This window comes from Cyrtonyx montezumae, unplaced genomic scaffold (genome assembly GCF_038088225.1).
Source record: "Cyrtonyx montezumae isolate F1298 unplaced genomic scaffold, pur_monq_1.0 scaffold_10, whole genome shotgun sequence".
NCBI lineage: Eukaryota > Metazoa > Chordata > Aves > Galliformes > Odontophoridae > Cyrtonyx > Cyrtonyx montezumae.
In genome coordinates this window covers 22,983,816-23,001,739 of record NW_027071826.1, presented here as the reverse complement: position 1 = coordinate 23,001,739, position 17,924 = coordinate 22,983,816, and the positions used below count along the sequence as shown (strand labels likewise).

The window sequence follows — 17,924 nt, the reverse complement described above, 5'->3', positions numbered from 1 at the left end:
GCCCAAGACATCATCGTGCCACCGCCCCTTCCTCACAACTTCATGGTGCATTCATGGACATTTTCAGCGCTATCTCAAAGTGATAAACAGCGCAGGACTAGTCACGATGATCTCGCTGCATCTCAGCTCTACAGTTAAGTTAAATTCCCTATACTACCTACACAAGAAGTTCAGTTGGTGAAAGTCTTTATATGAGTTTTTGGATTACTTTTATCCAGACCTAAATCCAGGGCAGTTGTTTCTGCCAATGAACCTCTTAGTCGTTTATCTACTTAACTGTTGAACTGGTTACCTTCTGTTATGCACTTGCAGACAGACACTTAAAGAAGGAAAATACCAGCATTGTTCACCTCTTATGGAAGACTTTCACCTTTAGAGTAGGATGCTTAATGGTGCTGTCATTAGACAAAGCCGTGCAGAACACTGTGGCTGAGTGGATAAAGGCCAGCGCTGAGGATACTCCAAAAATACATCCTTAATTACAAGATAAGTTCACATTCTTGAAAATTCAAATTAAAAAAAGCTCAGTATGTAAGGAAAAAGTCCCAAAACATTTATTTAAAAAACAAAAAACCTCTACAACAGATCATAGTTACCTCTTCAACGAGACTTGCTGTTTTCATTTCAAAGAATCTGCAGAACTAATTTTTACATACCACATTTTATTTTATGTGCCTGAGGAAGGCAAAGATGGGAGGGCAGTAAAATGCAAGAGGCATCCATTTAATTAATGAATGTTCCCAGCGTCCAATAGTTGATGAATACATCAGTTAAGAGATATCTCAACAGATGCAGTTTACTCCTGTTGAGAATCACGTATCATCTGCATCAGCAGCACTGTCATTATCACTTGCCACAAGGACCTCTCTGTTCTCATAAGTCCAGAACCCATTCAGATCTATTAGAATGCTGGTAACAGTGTCTCCTTGACTGCTATTGATTAAATCTTGAAGGGAGATTTTGTAAGGATCTTTAGGCTTTACCATATCAAAGATCTCATCCTGTGAAAGAAAAAAGTCAAAATTAGGAGGTGGGAGGGGGAAGAGCCCTCACACATTAATGAGCAGAATAATGGCTACTTTATGCTGTATACAGAATGACCTTAGGGTAACCAGCACCATCCACACCAATATACAAAACAGGCCGTTAAGTCCCTAACCGTGTGAGACACAAAACACAGTAACAGCTACAGAAAGAAGCAGTGTGCTCAGCTCCCACAGCTCAAATAAGAACTTGCTTTTGGGCTCCAGGAGGCAACATGAAACTCAGCTCATCCATGTGAGTTAAGTCTTCCTGAAGCTTGTACATCTAGCACTGAAACTGCTAACGTGAGCAGGCAGTAGTGAAGACAACTGTACTGACAATAGTTTGTCAACTTCATCTCTTCTTGGTCCTGAAGGAGAGATGATTCCAAGTCCTATAAGCTATCTATCTAGAAGTGTAAGGCACAGCAGTATACATTAATAGACAGTTTATCTACTACATATGAAAACTACTAGCACAGTTGAATACCAGATTTTTCTTAGGCAACACGCTGCATAGAAAGACATTTTCAAACCCACAAGACAGACAAGTCAGATTCACCTCTACTACCCTGCCATAAAATACGTATCAACCTAGAAACTACAACACTACATAGGTAAATTATGAAACATTTATTCAAACATTTCACGTAGTACTGTATTCCGGAATACCAACCTTGACATCCTGAAAAGAAACAGGTTCTTGTCCGTGGATTTTCATTTGTTCCTGAATAGCCTAAAAAAGAAATGTTAAGACATAAGTTGTGCAGCACTATACTGACACTGTATGATACTTCCTAAACATGCTTCTGCACGTTAAGTTGCACTGCTGTGTGACAAGGCACTAACAGAACAGCTTGCCATCGGTCCTCGTCCACACATAAGGCGGTGGTGAGTTAAGGCACAATCAGTGATGTTTATCTCCAAGACCACAGTTCTTCGTATAATGAGAATCCAACTTTAATTATGGCCACAATTTGAGCATTTGGCAGCCAGGATATGCAAACACTCACATCATTCCTTACTCAAGATAGGAATATATTCAGATTGGAAGATTCGTTATTCCATTTTTTGGGGAGGGACTGTTTATAAGAGCACGTAGCAACAGGATGAGGGAAAATGGCTTTAAACTGGAGGAGGGTAGACTTAGAGTAGATATTAGAAAGAAATTCTTTACTGTGAGGGTGGTGAGACACAGGAACAGGTTGCCCAGTGAGGTTGTGAATGCCCCCTTCCCTGGAGGCATTTGAGGCCAGGCTGGATGGGGCTGTGAGCAACTTGCTCTAGAGGGAGGTGTCCCTGCCCATAGCAGGGGGGTTGGAACAGATGATCTTAAAGGTCCCTCCCAACCCAAACCATTCTATGATTCTAAAAACTGTGAAGTACTATTGATTATGACACCAGTGAGAAGCTTTTTGGAATGATTACCCTGGATGTAAAACCCCACAGCCTTACAGACCATCACTGCACTTCAGCATTTTCCTTTACCGTACCAAATTTTAGGATTACAGTGGAAACTAAAAGCACAGGCAACTGCCAGCTAGAACCATCGTGAGTGATTTTTACAAGTAATCATTATATACGTATACTTTAAAAGCAACAAAAAATATTTTTCCTAGATTAAATCAAAACAGTTAATTTCAACTGCAGAAAAACAATGCTGAATACCTTTTGAAATCTTTCCAGGTTTTGGAATATATTTTTTTAATGTTTTAAATCTTACAAGCAGTTACTGGCTTCCCAGTGGGTACTGGTAATTTAAAGGGACTCCCTGCAGATCTGCATGCAGAAGCACACAGGCTATAACACCATAAACACAGAAAATGACCTACCTGCATAAAGAGACTTACCCTAAAGAAATAATTAAGGGAAAAGACATTCAGGTATCCTTTGTTCTCAATATCAAGCAGTTTGAAAATATATTGCAGAGCTGCAGGCTCCTTTCTGTTTTCTAATGCAAGTACAAAGTCCAGGTAGGTTTTATAGTCCTAAAAGTAGATACAATCATGTTTATTACAGTCTTCTTTCTAAATTGATTTTGCAAGCAGGAACATTATAATTGGCAGCTATTTCATTGTAGGGGATCAGTCTATTTTCTGAAAAAGACAAAATAAAATGGAAAATGGCAGCTACCATCCATGTGAACAGAAAAGTTAGTTCTAGTGACTGCTGAGGAGAGGAAATCTTGCCATTTTTAGATGTAAAATTGTATTGCAAACATAAATCCAAATTAAACACACTATATACTCTTAAAACAATGTTTATTACATCTTCAGAATGCTGAACATATCCAATCAGTTAAGAAAAGCCGTAATAGTTTTCGTTAGCACAAGTCAGAAGTGTTCAGAGGTAATAACCCTTGTCTTATCCAAAAGTGAACCATCTGACCAACTGAAGTACACAATCCTTAGACCTGAGTAGGTAGTTCAGCAATCTGTGTGGTTGAAGCACTAGTAAACAACACAGAGGTGTACATTTCCTACTTTTTCCTTACGGACTTTCAGTGTCCTGATCAAGACAGAGCTGTGACAATTAAGGACAGAAAGCCTACATACAGTCCTGTGCTCATAGCATCCCTGCCTACCTTAACCATCAGAGGGCTGTGCTGCCATTCAGAAGGACCTCAGCAGGCTGCAGAAATGGGAATCTCATTGAGTTCAGAGGGAATACGAAATTCTGCACGTGCACCAGCACATGGTGGGGGCTAACTAGCCAGAAAGCAGCTCTGCATAGAATAAGCTGAGAGTCCTGACAGCAACAAGGCTGAATATAAGCAATGCGCCCTTGCAGCAAAGGCAGCTGACAACAGCATTTTGAGCTGCACGAGGAAGAGCTTTACTGGCAAGTCAGTGAAGGAGATGATTCTCTGTTTATCACTGGTTAGACTGCATCTGAGTGCTAGGTTCTGCTCTGGACTCCTGACTACAACGGAGGTAAGCACCTACTGAAGCAAGTCCAACAAAGGGCAACTGAGAGGATTCCTCCCACACTCCGTGATTCAAGGATTCTACAAAAAATTACTAAGGGAGTAGCAGTGCTATACAGTAAACTGTAGTTTAGCACATTTTAGAGCCAAATCATCTAAAAACAGACATCTTAGTGATACATCATACAAAACTTTCAAAATAACCAGCAGATATTTTTCATTTCATAGTTCACAGCTATGCAAAGCCTAGAATTAAAAAAAACAAACACTACTGTCTTCATGAAGAAACTCATGGATTAGCTGACTTAGAACAGTCTCAAGTATGCCATTTGCCTTCCTCTCTCTTTCAAGAATTAAATGTCCTCTAAAAACATGGATTTATCTATGTGTTTCTTTCAATATGCACTTTATGTACCGAATCTACAAGCAGAAGAGAAGCTTTACCCTGAGCTTCTATAGCATTACCTGGATTCTGTAGCATTTCTGCTTTTCAGAACAAGAAACTTGTTTTCCAGCTACACTACAATCTAACCTAACAATGACAAACAAAATTTACTTTAACTCAAGCTACTCTTTAAAAAAAGATACTGACCATGAGACGTTTCCCCTATTAATCAGTAAAAACTTCTGTACTGTGAACAGAGTAAAAGCATACAATTACCATTTCTCCATCATAAGTTAAGCATTCCTGAAAGACGCGATCCAGAAATATGTTGGTCAGGGTCCCTGTTCCATACCGAGACAACTCTTCTTTGCTGAGCATGCCATTGTGATCTTTATCGAGGTTTAAGTACTGTCCTAGGAAGGAAACAGATGACAAAATACAGCATTCCTATAGAGCCAACAAAGTGTTTCAATGGGGAAAGAAAATTCAGCACGTTTAACATTTAATTAATTTTTATCATAGAGGTTAGGTAAGTGGGAGTTATGCTAGAACCACAGAAACATTCATGGATCATCATAAATGAGCACCAGAAGCAGTGGGGGTCAGAAGGGGGTTTCAAAATTCTGGTAACAAGCTGCAAAGTGAGGGCTCCAAAGTAAAGGCTGCTTGTACTGAGAAAGGAGCACAAGCCTGAGAAAAAGAGATTATTTTTAATGGATCTGTTGTGAACAAAAAATAGCTTAAGGTAATGCAAAAGCATGAACAGAACTGTCAGAAGAGAAGGAATTTTATACTTTGTGCAGTAAGAAGCACAAAATGACAAGGAATAAAACTGAGGTAAAGAGCAACATTGGAGAACAGAAACTGTAAAGAAAGTCAGAAGGATGCAATGAAAAGATGGCTAGAGACATTGAAAAGACTGCTTATCAGGAGGAGTTAAAGAGAAAAAAAACAGGAAAAATAACACTAGGAATTTGAATAAGGCATATAAGGTTCAGAAAAAAGTGTTCAGATATAAAAGGAACCTACCATAAACTCTTAGTGCGGAAGGAGCAGAAAACCAATTTGTTTCCTGACTTTCTTTAGAAAGTTCTTCATCCCTTAACTAAGTGAAATACAAAGTTAGAGTTCAGAAACAGTAAAGTAAAATACAGTAGTATCTGTTAAGAGATCTTTACCTCTAGTAAGTCATCCAGGAAGCTGCAAGCTAAAATGTCCTGTATCTTTATCTTTCCTGCAGAAAGAGAAGAAAAATCCATTTTAAGTCATTCAGCCATTTGGCTGCTCTCATTTAGGTGTGCCACAGCAGAAAACAAACACATTTTTATTTTTAAGGAAAAAAAAAATCAGTTGATAACACAGACAACTAAATGACAAAATAAAAATAGCTTTTAAAAAAGGAGAACGACATTTGTTAATTTTGTTAGAAAAGTTATTTTGCAACTTTGAAAGCCAGAAAACATCCATGTTCAACACAAAATGTAGAACAAAAATAACACTAAAGGGTACGCTCAAAATGCTTTTTAGAATAACAGCGTCTCCTAAGCAATGTTACTTTCTTTATATCTTCCACAACTATAGGCCTAAGGTGGAAGACTCAGTATCTGCTGTTGTAACATTAAACAGTGGAGAGACACCACACAAACAGCAGTGCAGAATAAGGACACTGTAACTTCACATACACCTTCTCTATACACTTGTTATTACCCCTGCTGGAGACTGCTGCCCACCCAACACCGCTGTCTTCAAGGGGCACAGTGAAATCTTGAAAATGTAGTTTGTGACTTAACTGAAGGATATGAGGAAAAGCAAACTGTTGTCCCAGTAAGCTACAGTTATAACAAGATGATTAGCATCCATAACTGCAAACCATCTGTAGTGAGTTTACATAGTGCACACATTTAATTACAGGAAATGATGCCACAATAAGCACTCTTGAGCATTTCCACAGCTCTAAGGATATTCTGCCACACATTCTGAGTTCCCTGTTACTTGCTGTGCTTTTCATTCACTTGAAATTGTTATTATGAATGTCTTAACATATTGATTTCTGTAACACAGAGTACCACAACTGATGGATCTTTCAGTAAAAGTAATTTGTATTGCAAGTAGACTGTCAGACACATGTACAGACCCATGGAAGACCCAGGAAGATTAAGATTAAAATACAATTGTGCTGAATGGAAGCCTACAAAGACAACACTTTGGTTCAAAAGCACAAGTAGTTTCAGTAGAAACACTTTTTTTTAATGCAGAAAATACACCTATTTAGAATTTGGAAAATTGGAAAAAACATGGACCTACCTGTTCTGAGAGGATCCAGAAAAAAGAAAAACTTTCTAACTGCTGTGCAGACATAGAAGGAGTAAAAAGATTTTTCTAAGCCATCCAGTTGTGGCAAAGTAGGGATTAATTCCAAAATATAGTTTTCTAAATCCTGTAGAATTAAGAAGAGAATACACACAGAGAAGATTTAAACACTACAGTTGTTTAAAGAATATGTTTGTTATACTCCACTCTGACTTTCATGTACACACAGTTAAAAACACAGCAATGCAGCAAAGAGCATAAATGCTAATCTCTGTGCAAGAAATACTAGGTCAGATACATAACATGCACATGGTGCCACAACTGAAATGGTCTGCAAGCAAAGCAAAATGTTAAATATATGTGTGTGTGTATATATATATATTTATTTATATATACATGTAAATACAGATGAATTCACCAGCAACTTTTTCAAATACCAGTGTGTAATTCCTAATTGGATTTTCCTGTTGCTGATTGTTCTTTAATATATTGTTTCAATTATGGCAATAAGTGCAACTTTGTTAGTTATTTTATAATATTAGACTCCTTATTTTATACTATTATACTCCTGACAGAATAGGACATTACTTTCACTCCCACTCTGGGCCCAGCATGGACATAATTTTTTGTGATTTCTACTGTATCTTAACAAAGCTAGTCAAGAGCCAATCACATAAAACCAAGGTACCTGCAACCTCTTTTTTGGAATTATCCCTAAGTTAGAAGGAGTAGGAGCACTCTCACCACCAAGTTTCAAGTATACAGAGATTGCTGTTTATCCAAATAAACACTCCTCATCCAAATCAACATTACGATTTTGTTTTTGTAACACAAAAATGGAAGAAATCTGAACATTCTCCGATTCTCTGACACGTGAGTTAAGATAGACAGTAACTTAATCAAGAACGTACTTACTGATTCTCTGAGGTAGCCCTGTCCTGCCACATCATATAAACTGAGACCTATTCTTGTCTGATGAAGCCACACTGTAAAACAGAAAACAGAATTACAGGGAAGAAACCTGGAGATTTTTTCTGAGGTCTCACCAAAATTTGAAGTTATTCTAAAATGCACAATGCACTGTTCAATGCTGAGCACCTCTGTATTTCCCGTTTTGCTGAGATTTGAGCAGCCTTGCTGAAAAACCGTGATCCTGCCTTCAATTTGGTAAGAGTCAGAAGTGATATGGGGTATTCTGTGACCAAGACTGCTTTCTAATAACCAGCTGTGAGAAATGGCTGAGCAGGAACCATGTTTGACCTGGTACATGGAATCCTACAGATTTGCACTCTGTCACTAAACTATTTTCATGCACTAAAAACAGCTGTACAGTGTGGTACACAGATTATGTGTTAGACAGCTACCATCCAACAGCCCTGAGCTCACTCCTGAGGTCTAATACAACAGCAGAATTTAAACAGCATAAGCATGCATTTTTGAAATAAGAAGGCACACATATCTGAATCTACAGGACAACAGTTAGGATCACACTGTTTACATAACTTCACTGCTTTATACTTCACAATAATACATTATATATTATATAAATACATATAATATACATAATAAATATTATATATATATATATGCTTAGAACGATAATATATAATAAATTGGTAGATAATTATATATAATAAACTGATCAGTGATCTTGTTGGCTGATTGACTTCAAGGCTACAGTAAATCATCCTACCTGTCAGTAAGAAAGAAAACCCTCAGACCTCCATGAAAACAGCATTAGCAATCAAAGGATAGGATTCTACTGCTGTTGATGAGAACAGCAATTAATTAACAAAGCTTAAAATGCCCTCAAAAAAAACAATACTTCTCATTAAAACAGAGGAAGCAACAACTAACCTTTTCGCATGACATAATTGAAAAACTGCATGATAGATATCCTCCCATACGGATCATTATGGAGCAATTTAGCAAAAATCTTTGCTGTGAAGAACTGCCTGTAAAATAAAAAGTTGCTTGTATGCACCTGATTATGCTACAGTGACATATGCAGATCCATTACTCCAAAGTTGCAGAAAGTTTAAAAGACAGTTTTAACCATAGAGAATGAGTTCTGTCTCTTCAAAGATATTAATTCACTAACCTAAAAGTGATAAGTACTGAGTGTGTTCATAGCAAGTGAACTGTTCAACAGCCTGCAAATTTTGAATTTTTCTTCAACTTTAATTTCTCTTCAGTACAAGATAGTTGGTAGCACCCAATCTTCTTCAGCGATATATACATGAAGTACTGACACCCAAAATCACAGAACTGTAGAGGTTGGAGGGGACCCCTAGAGATCATCTAGTCCAGCCCCCCTGCCAAAGCAGCTCCCTAGCCCAGGTTGCACAGGTAGGCGTCCAGGTGGGTCTGGAACATCTCTAGAGAAGGAGACTCTACCACCTCTCTGTGCAGCTGTGCCACTGCTCCATCACCCTTATGAAGAAGTTCCCACAGACATTTGTGCAGAACTTCCTACGCTTCATTTTGTGGCCATCTCCCTTAGTCCTATCGCCACACACTGCTGAGAAGAGTCCAGCTTTCTCCCTTTGCTTCCCACTCCTTAGATATTTATCGACTTGGATCAGATCCCCTCTGAGTCTTCTTTTTTTTTCAAGGCTGAACAAACCGAAGTCCCTCAGCAATCTGCTTTTACCCAAAACTCAATTACAAAGCCACGTGTGCAACAGCAGTCTCCAACAAGAATGTAAAATGGCAAAAGTCATCACATGACATACACAGAATATCTTTTTATGGAAAATTTCCTACCAAATATGAGGGAATGCTGGACGCTGGAGACAAGATTTCCTCTTCAAGTATAAAGTGTGCAGTTTAGTGGCCATACCAACATAAAAATGCTTATGGTGGTGAGAATTTATTCTTAAAAACAAACAAAAAAACCCACCATGGTATTCTCTTTTCCAAACCTATGAAAATTTCCTGCAGAGATACATAGAAACATACCTTTGCAAGAACATAAACCGATTAGGTCAGCAATAACTTCATGAAGTATCTCACCAATAGACTGTCACCATTTACTTGAGCAATTAAAAGTTACAGCACCATTTAAACTTAGCCAGAGTAAGCAAGAAAAGAAATGCTTACTTGCATTTAGGTCCAGCTTTTTCACCAACTTTCAAGAAGTTCTCATAATTGATCATTGCTTCTTCCCCAGTCATTGGTGATGTCTGATGTTTGTCCAGTAAAAACCATAGATTCTTGAAAGACATTTACATATTTGATTAAGAAGATAACACTCTGTATATGTCAATGTGTCTAAGATAGAACATCTAAAAAATGCAGCAAATACATGTTTTTATTGCAAGGCTGTCTCAGCTGGGACACAACATCAGCCAGCAAAGCAAGCAAGGAGCACTTCCACTACCCTAAACTGGTGTTATAAACACATTACTGGGATTTCTAGGGCCACATCTCTTTGTCTTAGTACTGAGGTGAGCTCAACAGTCTTCAGAGTCTCTCTCAGTGATACATAGACAAAACTTATTACTTCTTCTTCTGAGCCCATTAAAAAATTGTCAAAACGTGGGAAAACCAGAAGCCACTGATTTATTCCTCAGGTACATAATAACAAGGAAGCTTTACACTTATGTTACCAGCCCTAGACTATTCAGCACTTTGGCTTTAGCTAGCACAAGCCAACCTGTGTAAACACAAAGCACCTCTACAATAACACAAGATCCCACGGACAGACAAGAGATGCTCAAACTCTGCAGAGAAAAGATATCTGTCAGAAATCATTGCAAGCCATACAGAAAACACTTTCTTACCTGAAGCTCTTCATTATCCAACAGCTCTCGACTTTTTCTTTGCAGAAAGACTGCTCTAGATTCTTCTCTTAATTTCTGAAGTAAGACTTCATCTTCAGCTGGCAACTAGAGAAAATGTGGCATTTCAGTTTTCTGTACAGTGGTACTACTGAAAAACCACACAGTCACTGAGAATTCTTAGGTAACCCCACCTCAGACACTTGGATGAAGTTGTTTACTTGACAGAAAATACTGAGCTATTTACCCGAGTGCTACTGTGGTACCTGCTTCTTCTACAGGAATACTTCTCGACTTGAATACTGTCTCAAATTAATTCAGTAATTACATGTTTATTTAAAGCAGGGTATCTTTGTCATGAGAGACAGAGAATTACCCCATATTTCATAATCCATTTGTAAGCACTTTCCCACTGTTGTGGGACACAGGGGCTTGAACTCTAAACTTTTATTACTGCTATTTTAGTCAACAGAGAGCAGCACTTAGACAGTAGGCCTGACACTCAGAAGTATGAACATCTACCAGACACACTTTGGTCAGAAAATCAGATGGGAGGATGGTTTTCATGAGGTTCTACAAATGTTTACACACAAAATTGTACAGAACTACCAGAATGGATGGTTGCATGTATATTCATCAGCAGAAACAAGTACTTGAGAACTCTATTGGCAGAAACCCATGATCCTGAGGATTAAGGGATGATGCAAGGTTAGACAGCAGCTGATTATACGAAAGGTGTCCAAATTTTGCTCTCCCATTTCCCCATTCCAATTTGATTTATATCACAGATAAGTTGTCTGACCACGATGATGCAATCAACAGCTCTATCTTTAGTCTGCAAGATCAATGACACTTTCCAGAAAGTAGCAGCCTATTGTGTGTATAGAGATAGGGAGATAGGTATTTGTAACAACAGTATGTCAAAACAGTGAAAAGAAGAATCAGAGAATGCCTTGGATCAGAAGGGACCTTAAAGATCACCTAGCCCCTGTTGTGTGCAGGGTTAACAAGTATCTCTGAAATAGGACTTGTTATCTTTAGTAAACACTCAGGTCTATGGTCCAGCTAGCAAGCTACTGCACAGACTACCATAAGTGCCTGGTAATTATTTGAAACTGCTGAAATTCATAAGTATGCAAACTCAAAGAAGAATTATGCTTAGCAATTCACATCTTTCAGATCTCAACCTACTTCAGCCTCTGAAGCTGAAATGCCCCTTTGAATAAGTGCTTTATTTTTCTTATAAAACAAAACAGTTTCTTGCTCAAACGTATCTGGACACCTCGCTCACCCTGTAATAAAATCGCGGGATGTTTGCGTACGACGTATTGACGCTAGCTCTTCCTCCTTTCCACTCCATGTAATACTTCGTGAACAGCTCCATCTCTTCATCTTTCAGCTCCTGTTCGCTCTTTTTGGCTAATTAACACAGGAAAGGATTTTCAGATCGGGCTGCAAATAAAGACTTCTAACGTAACGAGGTGCTCGGAGTACAGCATTAACACCGTGTCCTATGCAGCCACACTAACACGTAGGACGAATGCGAGTTAGGGGACGGCCTCCTGCAGACACCGCGGACACAGGACCTGCCCGTCCCACCTCAGGAGTACGGAGGGCCGCTTCCAGCAGCTGCGCGCGCTGTGACGCCGTGCTTATGACAGACATGCTCACGGCTGTCAATATGACAAGAGTCAGATTCGTTTTTTTAAGCCTCAAAGCCGTCCCCTCCCGCCTCCCCCTCCGGAGGGGTCCCGCTCCCCAGTCACATCCCCGCGATCCCATGCTCACGAGCGCAGCGCGCTGCCAGGCGGTTCCGCAAGCTCCGCTTCCAGTCCATGACCCCACCGCGCCGCCCGACGCCCCGCGCATGCGCAGTACGCCACCCGACGTTCCCGGCCCACACCTGACATGGCGGAGCGAGCGGGGCGCTCTGATAGGCCGTGCCAGATCACGTGCCGCCCCGCGAGACGCTATTGGTTCCAAGAGCGCTGAGCGCGTCTGGTAGTACTTCCGGGTGAGAGCGGGGTTGACGGCGCCGTGCTTGTCGCGCGATCTGCTCTGCGCTACGCGCTGGGTGGGTGGCATCGCGCGGCTCCGGGTGCCTATGGCCTCTGCGCAGCGAGACAGGTGGGTGCGCCCCGCAGGGAAGGGGCCTGGGCTGCACCGGCTCTGCGCTTCGCGATGCTCCGGTGTACTAACTGTGAGAGAGGCCGAGAGACTGTGTTTCCCGGCGGGCAGCGCTGCTGGGACGCGGGGAGCTCTGGGAGTTGTAGTGTTGAGATTTTCGGGGTTGTGGCTCGGGCCCTGAGAAAGGTGTTGGTCCTGGGTTAGAGGCCGGTGGGAGCTCCTCTAGGCGTGCTGTGCCTGGGCTGGTGGAGGTGTTGGAATCTGGGTTCTTGACCTGAAATCGTATAGAACATTTCTAGCTTGGGAGCTTAAATTTGTTCTTACACATATGTCTAAAGCATGATGTTTTAGTGATTTTTTTTTATTTTATTTTTTAGAAAACTTATTGAGTCGATTTGGATGAAAGAAAGGAACAGTGCCTTCTGTCTGGCAGTGTCAGCAGTCCCTGTGTGTGCGCAGCATGCGCAGTGCTCATCTTCACAGTGTCTGACAAAGAGGAGCAATAAGCTGTAAACCTGCAGAACAACTGTAGAAAGAAAAGCACTCACATCTGGGTGAATGTTCTCACAGCTCTGAGGGAAGTGACTGGGCTTTTTTTGAATGAGATTTAACCATATTTTGTTTTTGCCAGATGCTGTAGAACAACCATTCTGAAAGTGAAGCATATGTAGCTTGACAGCTCTTTTATGATAAGCTTTTGTATGCAAACTGCATTTTCCACTTCAGAACTTTCCTCGCTACAGTGAGATAATAGTGACGTAATTCATTCTGGTGATGGCACTCTTTTCTCAACCCAGTCAACGTGGTTTACAGGCTTTGCTATGGAAGAGCCGTGTATTCTGGCCTGTTTCAAGATGCCATCAACTGTTTGCTGTCTCTTTTGGCATCCCTAAAAAGGGCAAGGTTAGCTTTTTCAGCTTTATGACATCTTCCAGCACTGCTTTACCAGTGGATGCCCACGGGACTGATGCCTGTTCTTCTAAGAGAAGGTCTGAAGTTGATTATGAAGAAGAAAAAGGACGAGATGAGGAGACTCAAGAAATGCTTGAGGGGAAACCCCGCTTTTCTTCCTCTGGGGGAACTTTGAAGAAACAGTTTATGAATCACACTGTATCAAGACATAAGTTTGCCACTGTACAGCCTCCTGAAAGGCCTTTGTGTGCTGAGGAATGGAATAGATTGAGGGAAAGTTTTCAGTCCCCTGAAATATTTGAAGAAGTGATGCTTAACAATATGGTCAGGTATAACAGCCCTATTGACGTGGCTAAGTCCTTGCTGACTCATGTGGCAAAGAGTAATGGTGACATTGGGTATAATTTATTGGTCAGATATCTGGCACTGTGTGTCCAACAAGGAAAAACTTCAGAAATTTGTGATGTGTACGACATATTGAAAATCAGATTTAAGATTTTAGAAAGTGGGGCTTACAATCTTCTTATCAGGGGACTGAGTGATTCAGATCAATGGAGGATGGCATTGACTCTTCTGGAGGAAGTAAAAAGGGTTACGGTTCCCTCACGATCAAACTATGAATCCTGTATCAAAGCAGCTGGCCGTCACCGAGAAATGACCCTTGCTTGTGAACTTTATCATGAAATGCTGACTAAGGATTTAGTGCCAACCTTGGATGTCCTGCAGGCCCTTTTTGACTACAGCAGGGGTATGAAAGATCCTGCATTACAAAAAGTGCTGTTTGGTATCCTCTTATATTTGAGAGAAAACCAAATATACCCTCACAAAACATTTATGCGGAGTATAAAGCTATGGTTTGAAAGGTAAATCATGTCTCAGTAGCAAGCTCCAGTTCATGAGGATGCAATTCTAATTATGCCATGTATCAGATCTAATAAGATACCTGAAATAGTGTTTATGCTGTTGGCTAAAATTAAATAGGCAGTTTATGTGGAGTTCCCAAACAAAAGTAGGATCTGTTAACTTAAGAATTCTGTCAACATCACAGAAATAATGAAGGTTGAGACTTGACTCTTATTAACAGAGGAAAAAGGTGCTGCAGTAATCACAGAAATGAGCATAACTGAAAAAGTGTTATTTTCAGTAATGATTTTTCTGAAGAGCAGACCAGCACTGACTTCTAGTGAGTAAAGCCAGATCCAATAGAGATCTGAGTGTCTAACAAAGAACCACCATATTTTCTGTTGCCCATTCTCTTTGTTTAAAAAAGCAAACAACTGAAGAACCTGTGTATCATTGTATGAAATGGGAAAGGAAGTGACAAGTGAAATGGCTATCCCAAAGCCTACAGCACGTAATTGTGCAACCAGAGATAGTAAACAAAGTGGCAAAGGGAGAAGTACCTGCCATTTCACTCTCTCATGCATATAGCCTATTCTGTTACAGATCTTGTGGGCAAAATGGAACTTTTACACCAGTGTGGTGGTACCAGTGTAAGTAGCACTGATGGTGATGATGTGGCATCAGAAAGTCTCAATGTAGCATTGTTGTTAAACACTGATTCGTTATTTAATACTTCAAGGTGTTATTGAATTATGTATGAATTCTTTGTGTTGTTGTTTTTTTTTTTTCAGGGTAGCAATGGGTCTATTTCTAAATACTGAGCAAAGTATCTGTATTTTTTTGTTATCTGTAACGCTCGTGCAGCTAAATGAGAATCTAATGCTGTAATTTCTTTTCCCGTGTATGTTTTAGTATACCAGGAGAAAACTGGAAAGGACACCTGACCAATATTAAAGATAGGTAAATGCAGTGTTTTACTTATAAGTGAGCTGTTGCCTTTTCATAAGATGAACTCTTCTTTCATAACTATAAAACAACTTTTCTCTGAATCATTGTTTAAGACAACTTTTTAATCCTTGACAATATGAACATTTGTTGTGTGATTGTAAAATTTAAGATAATTCTTTTTTATTTTTATTTTCTTCTTACCTTATTTCTATTTTCTTGTTTCATTATTGGCAGTGGACGGTGCCCGGTTTGCAACCATCAGCTGGAGGATAGTGAGCTCACTGAAGAGGAGTACAGTAATCTGAGAGAAAGAATAATAAGTGATGTGATACATGGGACGGACACTTTCAGGAAGACAAGTCCACAGGTATGTCTTGCATGCTGTCAGGCTAGGAGAGTAACACAGAATTCATGTTGATGTTCTCTGAAAATAGCACAGATACGTTGTGTTTTTGTTTTTTTTTTCCCCTTAGCTTTAAACATTAATAAGCCTTTAGATTCCTACTGACATTTTTTATTTTTAAAGATATACTTTCGTCTTTATAATTACAGCATACATCAAGAATATCCAGCTTTTTCAAAGGACACTTTAAACATCTGACAGAGTGGAATTTCCATACTCTGTTGTGTGTTGCAGTTCTATTACGCGTTTTGTGCAGAGATTCAGCATTAGTGATGCCGAATGAAACTGACGTCCACTAGATGGAGCCCGCACCACACTGGGGTGGTTTAGCTTTACCTTTTAAACGCTGATGTCACTTAGAACTGTAGTGTGCACCTCTGTTCTGCATGGATTCCGAAAATATGGATGGACTCACCAAGTTTAGTTAAGGCTTTCTGCAGACACAGACCTTATACACATGTAACAAGTAAAAAAAACTTGGAACAGTGTTGGGGTGCTCATAGTACCTGAACCCTGTTCAGCCCTCTACTTTATGTGCGGATATTCAGTTCGTTTCAGGACTTCTGGCTCATCTAGCTGTGAATTGTAGAGGAGAGTGAAATTATCCTTAAAATGTAGCAACATAGTAGTAATATGAGATAAATGAAAGGGTGTGTTTTATTGCATGCTGTAGAACTAACTTTACCTGTTCTCTAAAAGCCTTTATGAAAAGGTGAAAGTTATGGCTTAGGTAGTTTTATCAAAGAAAACAACAATAAAACTTTAATTCCTTAAGCAGTTTGCTGTCCAATCTGTGAAGCTTCATATGTGTTTTATATGATGACTGCTGTCTTGAAAACTTCCAATGTGTAAAGTGTTCGTAGATAGATATTGACAGTATTGGTTGAAGCGAGGAAGATTTAGGAAGACAGTCCTGGTAAAAGGATGTTATGTTACTTCTAAGTACCTGATAATGAATGGGGTCTGAATGAAACAAAGAATACTATTTTAAGTTTTGATGTCTGCAGATTTTGCTGACTTGTGTGACAACTGAATTTGTCATTTACCTCTCCAGGGCCGCCCCCTTGGCAGTTAAGAACTGACCTCAGTCCAGTTCTGTTACCATCAGGCAGGCTGAATGGGGGCGACTGTGGTGTGTTTACTGGTGGCTGTACAGCTGATTCTGCTCCCTCCCTGAATGCTTAGCATGGATGTGTGGCAGAGGCGAAGTGGTGTGATGTGTTGGAGGTTTCCAGAAATAACTTTGGGACTTTTTAGTTGCCTTTGTGCTATGAAAGCAGATGTGGTGATGAAAATATCCTGCCCATTTTAGGTATGCCAGACAGTGTGACTCCTCCTGTGCCCAGGGTTTTCCACAGGGGAAACTGGGTGAAGAGGCTGAAATTACTATGTAGGCAAGTATATGTGAGAGGGAGCTTTCCATTTTCCAGTCAGTGATGCTTCTTTGTAGCAGCCACAATAGAAAACATTTCAGCTTTCTGTTCCCTCTTTTCTTTTGACAAATATTCTTCAGTGCATTGGTGTTTCTTGTAACAGAATGATTAAACAGGGAAACAGTTTAAGTAGTTTTGAGCTCTGAAAAGTTTTATTCCAGCAACACTTTAAATTGCATTTGGAATGCATTTGGAATTTTCTTTTTTCTTCGTTGAGTAGGTTGTTTTTACTCCACTCAGGCATAAATGCAATCAGAGTAGTTAGTAAGGAGCAAAGGTTTGGTTTATTGAAGATCCTCTCTGAAAATACTGTTATGCTGTGTTTAAAAAGAAAAAAAGAAAAAAAGACTGTGATTAGGTACTTCTTGGCAAAGAAAATGAAACAGTTTAGGGGGATGCATAAGAACGGCCTTGGACATTATTTACAAGTATTTTCAAGATGGGTTGCCTGAACTATGAAATATTGTCTGTAATGAGAAAATACCTTTTACATAGATAATACAAATTCATATCTTTATGCACAACTACCAAAAGCTCTTTTAGGTGGTGATCTGATGTAGCAAATTGCAGCCTTACGAACTGATGTAGGAAGAAAACAATTTTAACAAGGCTGTCACCTTTGTACCAGAATCTATATGATACTTTCAGCTGGATTCCTGTTTACTCTGCGTTTAATTGGGGGCTATGCCATCGAGACTGAGATAGTATAATCAGTATACTGAGAGACAGTATCATCTTTTGCTGGATGACTTTCATGCTCAGCTGTTCTCAGATGTTTCTCAAATACTCCAATACAGTAATTTCATTCCATTTGTAGCTACTTCATACCCCTG

General features: G+C 39.7%; 2 protein-coding genes across 2 annotated transcripts in view; one reads left to right on the top strand and one right to left on the bottom strand.

Moving 5' to 3' along the window:
• Positions 1 to 579: 579 nt before the first annotated feature.
• PPP2R3C (protein phosphatase 2 regulatory subunit B''gamma) lies at positions 580 to 12,280 on the bottom strand. The gene is made up of 13 exons (XM_065752854.1): positions 12,214 to 12,280; positions 11,717 to 11,844; positions 10,429 to 10,533; positions 9,746 to 9,858; positions 8,501 to 8,598; positions 7,559 to 7,629; positions 6,638 to 6,770; positions 5,512 to 5,567; positions 5,363 to 5,438; positions 4,610 to 4,746; positions 2,873 to 3,010; positions 1,699 to 1,758; positions 580 to 1,001 (listed from the first exon to the last, which is right to left on the bottom strand). Exons 1-13 carry the CDS (start codon positions 12,260 to 12,262, stop codon positions 813 to 815), a joined length of 1,353 nt encoding a protein of 450 aa, XP_065608926.1. The 5' UTR covers positions 12,263 to 12,280; the 3' UTR covers positions 580 to 812.
• Positions 12,281 to 12,960: 680 nt separating this feature from the next.
• Positions 12,961 to 17,924, top strand: part of PRORP (protein only RNase P catalytic subunit) — a 36,055-nt gene continuing 31,091 nt past the window's right edge. Inside the window, exons 1-3 of the mRNA XM_065752843.1 lie at positions 12,961 to 14,327; positions 15,220 to 15,267; positions 15,490 to 15,622. Coding sequence (XP_065608915.1) covers positions 13,327 to 14,327; positions 15,220 to 15,267; positions 15,490 to 15,622 — 1,182 coding nt within the window. The 5' untranslated portion in view covers positions 12,961 to 13,326. The remainder of the gene's footprint in view (positions 14,328 to 15,219; positions 15,268 to 15,489; positions 15,623 to 17,924) is intronic.

What these genes read in the sequence shown, in the direction of transcription:
- PPP2R3C (XM_065752854.1), bottom strand. Translation starts at nt 12,262, where the DNA reads ATGGACTGGAAGCGGAGCTTGCGGAACCGCCTGGCAGCGCGCTGCGCT. An exon ending in CCTGGCAGCGCGCTGCGCTC is followed by an intron (nt 11,845 to 12,213) that starts GTGAGCATGGGA and finishes TGTGTTAATTAG; the next exon opens with CCAAAAAGAGCGAACAGGAG. An exon ending in AAAGCTGGACCTAAATGCAA is followed by an intron (nt 8,599 to 9,745) that starts GTAAGCATTTCT and finishes TTTATTTTACAG; the next exon opens with GCAGTTCTTCACAGCAAAGA.